Source organism: Strigops habroptila, chromosome 2 (genome assembly GCF_004027225.2).
Source record: "Strigops habroptila isolate Jane chromosome 2, bStrHab1.2.pri, whole genome shotgun sequence".
NCBI lineage: Eukaryota > Metazoa > Chordata > Aves > Psittaciformes > Psittacidae > Strigops > Strigops habroptila.
Genome location: NC_044278.2, coordinates 65,293,791 through 65,304,025, shown reverse-complemented (window position 1 = coordinate 65,304,025; position 10,235 = coordinate 65,293,791). Strand labels below are relative to the sequence as shown.

Here is a 10,235-nt window from a genome sequence, read left to right as displayed (position 1 = left end):
AAATGGATGAATTTGATGAACATCTACAATATTAGCAAGTCTTTCATTTATATCATTAAATGATGTGAAACTGAAGTGTATATTCTAATGTGTGAGAACATCTGAGATTTCACCAGCTCTGTATGATCAGCACACACTGTATTTCTGCTGACAAGTCAGAGAAATCATGTGAAGAAATAAAAAAAGATTGCTCCCTGGCAAGATTTGTTGTACTTTGTGCAAGATGCCCACAGGCTTTTAATTCCAAAATTGCACTACATCAGTTTGGGTATATGCCTTTCAGAGTACAAAAAAGTTAGATGCGAACCTATTTTATTAAATTGTTTAATAAATAAAATTAACAGTGGAACCTTCTCCCAGGGATTGTGAAGTTTATTGCCTGTGCAGAACTCCCTTTGTAACTAGCCAAGAAATCAGACCATCCTTCACCAATGTACAGTTGCAGACAGGATGGGTACTTACCAGATGTCCTGCTACAGCAGGTCCTGACAGTTGTGCGCTTCCTTCCTCCATCACTGGCAGCATTCTTGAAAAGTGCCACTTAAAAGCCAGTGAATAGGAACGACATCAAACTTTTCACTACTTCCCCCAAACTGAAAGGTCTACAGTCCCTTTTTCTTCTCTGTCTTTCCCAACTTCTTTAGGGACATCATCTTTAAAACTTCATACTAAAATGCAAATTGGAAGGCTTGCTCTCAAGCCAAATGCTTATTAAAAACCACAACCAAAAAAAAAAAAATCACCTTTGCACAAAATGTGAATAACCTAAGAAATCTTCAACAAAACCCCTATTGTCAAAGATCTAAACATAATTAAGAAAACAGGAGTATTTAGTGCAGTAAAAAATACATTAGGCTGATGTTCTGTCATCAGAGGAGGTCCTCTTGAAGTTCAAACATGAGAATAACTCGGCATTTTGACTCCAGCTTTTCCTCTTTCTTGAACACTGTTTTAATGGATGATGATTACCTAATAATAAAGGCTAGTTTGACGTTTCTTTTTTTATTAGACTGACAAAAACATAGGCAATTTTTTGTTCTCACTCTCTTGATCCACATCTGCTTTTACTGATACCTACAAGTCTTGTCTTATATTTATCTTCAGACATCATGCCTGAAATTCTCTGCACACCTCCCTAATCAATTTGACTTTTTAAGAAAAACTTTTGTGTCTGGATAACATATTCTTACTTTTGAAATCATTTTGTTCCTTCAGTACAAATCAAAATTTCCACAAACTACTTCCCCACTTCTATTTTCCCATCACTGCTTTCTTCCACGAGAATACCTTCGCTTAGAGGATCCAGGGATTCTCCTGTCCCATGGCTTACATTCTAGATACCTACTTTAATAACAGCTGGGTGCAGTTTCATCCATAGAACCATGTGGTCCATCCACGTCACCATTTAAAAGAAGTATCTCAAAAGAAAACCCGACCTGTAATGCCTGTATTTTCAGTGTCATAGCAAGATTCTCTTTTTACACTAATGTATCAAGCACAGCATTTCCTATTCAACGTTTTAAAGTAAATGGAAATTTGCAGAACAGTAACCAAAAGAAGAAATACACACCTAAATTGCTTGACATTATCCAGTATGCTAATTATCATGCCACATACAAATATGCATGATTAACAACTAATTTGTAGTTCTAAGTAGAACTGAGGCAAAATACAACATAAAACAAGCTAAGCCAGCATACTGCATCTGCAAGGGTTTACGTTTGGTTTTGTTTTTTTTTGGGGGGGGGGTGGTGTTTGGTTGTTTGGTTTATCTGTTTGGTTTGGGGGGTTTTTTGTTGGGTTTTTTTGGGTTTTTCTCTTTTTTGTGAAAAAGTCAACCTTCAGTTTAAATAAATATAAAAATAAATCTTCAGTACACTTTGTACTGAGAAGCCAGCCAAAAGAGTAACAATCTTGCTGATAAGTTAATAGTTCTAGATTCCCCAGCCTAGCATACCTTTGAGAGAACACAAAGACAATGTGGAATCAATACTTTTAAAATACATCTCCATAAATAGCATTTACATCTCAATGTGAGACATTTGACAATGTCTCAAGAGTCAGCTGTAATTTGTATTTGTCTTTGTTTCTCTTAACTTTCCTAACCAGGATCACCTAAAATACATATTTTACTGAAACTCATTTAAGAGAAATCTGTGTGGGTATGAAGACTCTCTTGTCATTATAAATCAGAATATACGACATTACACAGAAGCAGCCCAATAAGTTAACACTGAAGTACTATACTTCACATATACCATTTTCTAACTTGAATTATCAGAGGAAGAATAATACACTGCCTTTCAGTATATACCATTTCATGTATACAAAAGATATTCTGCTTTTTAACTATTTTTATTATAACTTAAGAAAAGTGGTTATTACATTTTACCTGTTTAGTATATTTCAAATAATAAGGGCTCTCCTAATGTTTGCACTAACTAGAAGAAAATGAGAATAAACTTCCTTCCAGTTAGCCTTTCATATACCATTTCCCAATTCTTTTTAAAGTATTTTTTTATATGAACCACAAAAAGCACTGAAAAGACAGGTCAGCTAAAAACTGGTTCTGTGTGATCAGCCTAACAGCAGTTCTGTTTAATACCAGGCAGACTTTAAAATAGATTTTTATTTACTAGTTGGAAAAAACCCAATACATTGAACTGGATATCTGGAAATTAATCCCACTTTACTAAAACAGCTTCTGAAACATTATTTAAAAATAAATTGATAGTTAAGTATAAAAGCCTAGCCCTGCCACACTTCAAGGTTAAACTCTACCTGTAATGAGCATAGGTCACTATAGTTTTTAAGTGATTGATTTATACTTTATATACATATAGATTATTATTAATTAATTAGCACCTCAATCAGAAGTTCAGGTTCTATTTTACAATGGTTATATACACAAAGAAACATGGGATCAATGCAATAGCCTGAAACCAAAGTGCTGTATGGGACTTAAAACTAAAACCAATGTAAATAAATTAAAATAGTACAGACGAGGTTTATAAATTAATGAATTCTATAGCAGATGGAACATACATACACAAAACAACTCCACAAAAACATGAATGTGATTGTAAATTGATAAATAAACAGTATGTTAAATAGTAGAATCTCCATAAAATAGTATTGTCTCCATTTTGAACAATGGAGGCAAGCACTATTAATAGCTAGGAATTCTCTTATGTAAAATACTAGATCTCTCCTGAGACCTGTTTGTGAATTAAAAGGTTTACATTATTTATCTTGTGGTCATTTTTTTCTCCTCCAACACAGCTTAGCATCCTTTTGCTTCTGCACAGTATAATTAAAAGCCTTTCTCTGATTTCAACAATACAGTGTTATTCTTTACCCAGGGCCAGCTCAAAACAGACATGAAAACACACAAAAGATTTAAGGCAACATCATAATATTGGAGTCCAATCATGCCAGCAAGAATGCTTTTGCTCCAAGCTTAAAAACTTCTTTAAATTAAGTACTGATTTTCATTCTTTGGGACTTCTTCTGTCACTGACTCTGTTACCCACAGCTCAGATACGATTTTAAATTTTTTCCCAAATCTTCTCCTGAGTTTCTTTATCTCTTTTACCCGGGAATGATCTTCTCCTATAACAACATGGGAGACACCCTCTTCAAGGTGGGAGACTACTGTTGCACCATAAAAACGCAGCTCCAAAGCTCTAATTGATAGTGTTGTTCCACAGATTTTGGTTCTGGGCTCATTAACAACAGCATAGCAGTCCACATAAATAGTGTTTCCTCTGAATATACTGAGCTGACAGCTGTTCCATGAGTAACGTTCTTCTAACTCTGCAATCATGTCCAAAGGCATAACCTCATTGTCTTTCATTCTTGAGAACACTTCCTTGAGTTGTGTAACATCTGTGTCTGCTGTGTAGCTGTCTCCATAACAATCATACTCACGAGCAAAATGTTCTTTTGTGTCAGGAGACATGTGAATCATAAAGGCTGGCTGCCAAGGCACTAGCATTTTGGTTTGAAAACACTGAAGAAGCCACTCTGCCCTCACCACATCATATTTGTTGGAAGCAATGATATTTTTCACTCTGACATTCTCAGCTCCTACAATGACACAGTAAGTCTCTGGCCCTGGGTTCTGTACCACACTGCCACCCCATTCGGCTATTCTGCTTTCCAGTTCAGGCTTTGAGTTGTTTTCCGTTCCTGTCATAACACAAAACTCAACATCTTCAAATACATTTGAAATCTTGTTAACACTAGAAAGATCAGGAGCTTTAAATTGCTCAGCTATTCCAATTATCTTTTTCACCTTTGATACAGTTTTCCTTTTTTTCTCTTGTGGCTCATAATCATCTACATGAAGGTGCTTAGACGCCAGCTTCCCTTCTGCTTTGCTCCTGAGATCTGCTAACATGTCGGAAGTCATGCATTCATACCATTCTTTGTCCTCTCTTATCTTCTCAATTCGGGGGAATCTCAAAGTACACTCAGTTTTGTACATATCGCTATTAACAATCTCAGCTGCCTTGATCTGAACTATGACAGAATTGCAAGGTTCAATGTACATTTCAGGTTTTTCAGTTCCACACAAAATGTTACAGGGAGGGTCCTTCCTATGGTAGGGCTTCCAGTGTTTAGCCAGTTTCAAACCTAGGTCATACAATTCCTTCATAGTATAGCCAGAGCCAACACGACAAATAGAGTGGAAAACTGTAGGTTTTTCATTCGGACGGGGCGTCTCTGCAATAGCGCACAGAAAATGAGACATCATGCCACCACGCGAGCCCTTCCCCCAGTAGCCACCAACAATTAAAAGGTCCAGTTCATCCATCAGCCCATTGACATATTCTGGCTTGATTTTTAGCCAGCCTTCCCCACGTTTGTCAGGTTTGTAGGCGGACATGGGGTCTTTCACCATAATCCCTTCCTCTCTGTTATCTATTGCTTCGTTTAAAGCATCAATTACTTCTTTTCTTGTTCTGGCATTTCTTTTACGGACAACGTGTACCCTGCCTGTTACCGGTGTAAATACACTGCTTAAGATCTCATACCTTTTGCTTAGTACTTCGTGCCCCAACTTCTGATCATTAACCATCAACACATCGAATACACAGAAGCAAGTCTGCAGATCAGAGTCCTCCATCATTCTTTTTATGTCAAACCTGTTTCCTTTTTGCATAAAGGTTTGTGTCTCAGGATTGTAAGCCATCATTTCACCATCGAGAATGCAATTTTGTATACTGCTCTTAAATGCATTATGAATAAATGGTGTCAATGAACCATCAAGGGGGGAAGCACCAAACTGCTGAGTATAGTCAAACCCATTTCGGGAAAAATATTTATACACATCTCCATCTTTGTGCATCTGCATACGTTCACCGTCCAGCTTAGTTTCTATGTAGAATGTCTGGTTATTCATTTGTTTCTCAATTTGCTGGACATCAGCAATAGCAGCAAGCATTGGCTTAAAGGCAGAAAACAATGTGATAGAAACATCACTAAGTGAGACAGAGGGATCATGCAGTTGTCTGCAAACTTTTTCCAAATCAGTTGTGACGTTGTGCAATTCAACAGCATCAGGATGAAAAATGGAAAATATAGTTTGTTGACTGACACCAAGCTTTAGATCCTTTATAATCATCCGGATAAGCCACTTTTGTTCCAATGCTGTGCTCTGGGTAATTAACTGAAGAAGACTTTTCTTTAACAGACCCTTGTTCTTAGCAACATTATTGTTAGCTATTGCATCTAAGTGTTCATTAACTTGTTCTATTGTCAGTCTGCCCTGTTTTGGGCTTCTAGGTTTCAACACAAAGTATGCAATCATTGCAAAATCTCCAGCGTCCCCACGTGAGCCAGCAGGTGTTCTGTAATTTAAAAGCTTTGCAGCATCTTTTCCATCTTTTGGTAAATGAAGCAGTTCAATGTACAGCTTCGCAAGCATTGTTTCTTTAATTCCATAAGCCATCCTCTCTCTTTCCAACTGTGGAAGAATAAGTCGCATAGCTGGATAAAAAGAATCTGTGACATCTTTCTCCTTTTGATGAAGAGCATCGTGGAATTTCCTCCAGGAATCCAGAAACTCCTTGAAATACTTGGTTTTGTCCGGACGAGATTTACACGTCTGTATCCGCTCCAGAGTAGAACACAGATCTGCAAAAGGCACGTGAGAGGCCACCGTTCTTTTAGGAGAAGGCTGTGAAGCAGTCGCAGAAGCCATCAGAGTCTGTTTTTCACTAAGAACAACAACAACAAAAATATATTTTTAGAGAAAGAGCCAGTGTGTTATTCTGTCTTGAATTAAAAAATAATAAACCCCCCTCATATATCTCTAATTAGGATTTACTGATTTTCTCATTTTGCTAATTAGGGTGTAACCGTATCTTTACTTAGAGCTCACCAGCGGTTACCACTGTCCATCCTTACGGGTGAAACTCAGCAGCTAAGCTGCGGCGCAGCAACACGGCATCACCCAGACGAGGGGACCGCAGGTCTGGAGAAGGCACTGCGCCTCGTTCCCACTGCAGCGGCAGCCTTTACCGCTGAGACCCGTTCCCGCCGCCACCCTCCCTCCTCAGAGTGCAGCCTGTCCGCGACACCGCCCGCCCTCGGCCCGCGCGTCCCCCGGCTCCCGCCGCCCGGGGCTGAGGGGACAAGCCGGGCCCGCCCTGAGGCAGTGCGGTCCTGCGAGGCCGGATGCGGCTCTCACTGGGGGCAGCGGTCGGGGCGCTCCTGGTGCTCCAGCCGCGGGCAGGCCCCTCACGCCCCGCCCCTCACCGCTACGACGTTGCCATGGCCATGGGGCGGGGAAGAACGGACCCCACCGGGGGACACCCTCCGCTCGGCACCCGGCGCCTCCTCCCCGGGGCGGACTATCGGGACGATGGGGGAAGATAGCACGGTGGAGAAACAGCCACGCCCATAGCACACTTACGCGGAGCCGGGGCCAGCCGCAGAACCCGGGTCGCACCGGCCGCCCTTCACCCCGGAAGGGGACGAGCGCCCCGCGCCCCGCGCTCCTCCCCCGGGCGCAGTGGTTCCAGCTAGCGCGGCGGCAGCGGCCGCACCTGCGCAGTTACCGCTGCGGCGGGGAAACGCTGGCGGAGCCCAGGGCGGGAAGAAAAAGGCGAGCGGAGGAGCCCCGACCTGGAAGCGGAAGCCGCGGTGGTGTGATTTCCTGTCTCGCACGGAGCGGTGGTGGAAGTTACGCGTCGGGTCTGTGCTGGCCTGAGGCACCGCCAGCGGCCGCGCGGGAGGATGCGGCGGGTGGGTCTGGTCTCGCCCTGCTTCACGTCGCTCCCCGGGGGGAGGTGGGGTGGTGGGCCCAGCGCGTCCCCGTCAGGCCGTGGCGGGCCGGGCGGGAACTGAGGGGAGCCGGTGTGGGGAGGGGAGGAGAGCAGCGGCCGGTTTGGTTTCGGTGTGTTTTTGACGTGGCGTTTGGGGTCTCGCCGTGACTAAATGCTGCTCTCCCCCGGACCGCAGTGGGTGGCGGGAGTGGTGCTGTGCCGCGGCGCTGGCCTTCCGGGACGTGTCTCCTGGGGAGCTGCTGCGTTGACAATGCCGCTAAAAGTTCCTTCAGGCGCTTCCCTGCAGAGTCTCGGGAGAGCTGTTGCATCCTCACAGCAAGGTCTTGCTCTAGTGTTGCGTTTGCCCGTGTGGAACGGCACGTGCAAACGGGGATGCTTGTCGAAGATGGGGTAGATGGTGATAACTCGAACGTTGCCAAGTGAATATGTTGACAAGCCTGAGCGGAATGTTTCTTTTAGGTAAAAGTGGAAATAATTTAACGTGCTTGGAAAGTAATACGTTTTAGGAGCCCATACTCACTAGAAAGCTAAGGCTTTAATATGATAACTGTCCTTGGCTTCTTGTTTTGGGCTTTTTTACGCAGTACCGGCATACTCAAGTAAGGTCCATCAAGATCTGACAGTTGGAAGCGAAAGTGTAAAAAGAGTTAAGGGAGAGCCACTTTCAATTATAGATGTGTACCACTTGATGCCAAGCTGTGGAAGTTTTCTGTTTGAAGTAAGTAGGGCAGGGGGCTTGCCAATTTTAAAAGCCAGAGCCCTTAAATGTCTGACACCTAGTTGTTCTTACTGTGCTTATTCCTTGGTTAGGAGTAGCTACTCTGCTGGTTTAAGTGGGTTTTTTGTGGGGTTTTTTTTTGTTTGTTTGTTTTGGATATTTTTTTTATGTAAGTCTGTAAGATTTTAAAGATTTTAGTACTAAGAAATTGTGTTTTCTTGCAGACTAGTTATGTTTCTGCTTGCAATGACTTAATATTTCTACTTATGGGAGTCTTATGAATAAATATGAGTGAACGTGAAGCTTGTGTAAGTCTTGTCTGTGTCTGGAGGAGGTGGAGTGTAGGGGAAGGAAGTGCAGTAGAAAGAAATGGATGTCCTCAGATATTTCAGTGTTCTTAAGAAATAGCTTTGTTTTGAAACCTTGAAATGGAAAGGATTTTAGTGAGTGTTTAACTACTTTTTTTAAGTTCTTTAATGAGAAAGCAACTGTAAACACCTGAATGCTTCTCCTAGGACTAATTTTAAGGCTGCTCATACTCTAAAAGTTAGCTTTGAGGAGGCGTTATAAATTGAGTATAACTTTGTTGTTATGCGTTATGTATGTTTTATACTGCATGTTGTATGTATAGTCCAGACCATTTTGATGTGATTTTTGAAATCCATTGTTAAGATGTTGTTTTCAAGTTTATCAGGTGCTCCAAACAAGAGCTGAGCTTGAGAGGAGGAGCATGAACATGATATGCATGGTTTCATCCGTAAAGCAGATGCAGCTTCTAGGGTTATTGGCTGTTAGCACTTTTTAATTTTCTTTCAAGTAACTGAAGACAAACAGTAATTACATGTGTAATTCAAAAGCAATTTTACTCAAAGTTCACCAATGGAATTGTCTTTCAGGCAGAGATGAAGCCTGGGAAATCGTCACATCAGAAGGTAAATGTTTTATAATGTGATTAGTGTATGAAAATAGCACTTCTAAATATTAAAAATGTAGACAAAGACAAAAAATACAACAGAATTTGTGGCAACTGCCAATCAAAAAGAATGAAAAATTGTTTCCAAGTACTGTAAGCTTTTGCGATCTTCAGCTGATAATGACATTAACCATTTAAGACTAGCATTAGGGCACTACTGTTAAAGTTATGGGATTTGTAGCTTATCTACCCCCCAACGCAAGAGGGACGTGGACCTGCTTGAGCAAGTCCAGAGGAGGGCCATGAAGGTGATCAGAGAGCTGGAGCACTTCTATGAAGACAGGCTGAGTGAGCTGGGGTTCTTGAACCTGGAGAAGTGAAGACTCTGGGGAGACTTTAGAGCAGCCTTCCAATACCAAAAGGGGGCTTACCAGAAAGCTGGAGAGGGCCTTTTGACAAGGGCATGTGGTGACAGAACAAGGGGGATTGTCTGGAAGAGGGTGGATTTAGATTAGGTACAAGGAAGAAGTTCTTTACTGTGAGGCATTGGAACAGGTTGCCCAGAGAAGCTGTGGATGCCCCATCCTTGTGTTTAAGACCAGGTTGGATGGGGCTTTGAGCAGCCTGCTTTATTGGGAGTTTCCCTGTCATGGCAGGGGAATTAGAACTAAATGATCTTTAAGGTCTCTTTCAACCCAAAGCATTCTAGGATTCTGTGAAGTGAAAATAGAAACAGTGCACAAATGAAACAAGCATGGCTTACAAAATCAGCTGTTATCAGTCTTCAAATAGCAATCCTTAGCATATATGGAATAGCCATCTGCAAAACTTAATCACCTTAAGTAAGATATTTATTACTGCTTTGTTTTTCAGTATTTCTTTTTAATGGGGGGGGGGGTCTCCTTTTTGTGGATGTCTTATTGAGAAAGCATTTTCAGAGTCTTTCATTTTGCAGGACAGCAAAATTTTGAATAGCATAGATAAGGAGAGTGTTTTTACTGCGTTATTATCAATGTTCTTATGCAGGAAATGTTTGTCAACTTCATTAGGAAATTCTCTTACAAATTAAAGTATCTACTTTATGGGTCTCCTAATTACTGTGACTTCTTTACTAGAGAAACGGATACAGGAATTTTCATATAGAAAATATTTGTGCGTACTTGGATATGGATATTGAATGTGAGCTCATAAATAACAAGAAAAAAAATTGCTTTTTAGACTATATTTCATCAATTTTACATATTTGGAGTAGATACACTATACAAATTAATCTCACATTACTTTTGGTTAGTATATGAATCTTAAGATG

General features: G+C 41.3%; 2 protein-coding genes across 7 annotated transcripts in view; one reads left to right on the top strand and one right to left on the bottom strand.

The window, feature by feature from the left end:
* Nucleotides 1-2,610: 2,610 nt before the first annotated feature.
* Nucleotides 2,611-7,137, bottom strand: LIG4 (DNA ligase 4). Of its 2 annotated transcripts, none has more exons than XM_030476118.1 (2): nucleotides 6,923-7,137; nucleotides 2,611-6,224 (listed from the first exon to the last, which is right to left on the bottom strand). In XM_030476118.1, exon 2 carries the CDS (start codon nucleotides 6,206-6,208, stop codon nucleotides 3,473-3,475), a length of 2,736 nt encoding a protein of 911 aa, XP_030331978.1. In that variant the 5' UTR covers nucleotides 6,209-6,224; nucleotides 6,923-7,137; the 3' UTR covers nucleotides 2,611-3,472. The 2 variants fall into 2 exon arrangements, with proteins under 2 accessions (XP_030331978.1, XP_030331977.1); XM_030476117.1 differs by lacking the exon at nucleotides 6,923-7,137 and adding an exon at nucleotides 6,766-6,782.
* Nucleotides 7,062-10,235, top strand: part of ABHD13 (abhydrolase domain containing 13) — a 29,706-nt gene continuing 26,532 nt past the window's right edge. Inside the window, exons 1-2 of one of the 5 annotated variants that reach the window (XM_030476123.1) lie at nucleotides 7,062-7,254; nucleotides 8,910-8,945. The gene's annotated coding sequence lies outside the window, so the exon portion shown is untranslated. Of the gene's footprint in view, nucleotides 7,255-7,534; nucleotides 8,014-8,909; nucleotides 8,946-10,235 lie in introns of those variants that run through there. The other 4 variants (XM_030476121.1, XM_030476124.1, XM_030476119.1 and 1 more) reach the window with 4 other exon arrangements.

Excerpts from the sequence above, each read along its gene's own strand:
- LIG4 (XM_030476118.1), bottom strand. The coding sequence starts at position 6,208 with ATGGCTTCTGCGACTGCTTCACAGCCTTCTCCTAAAAGAACGGTGGCC.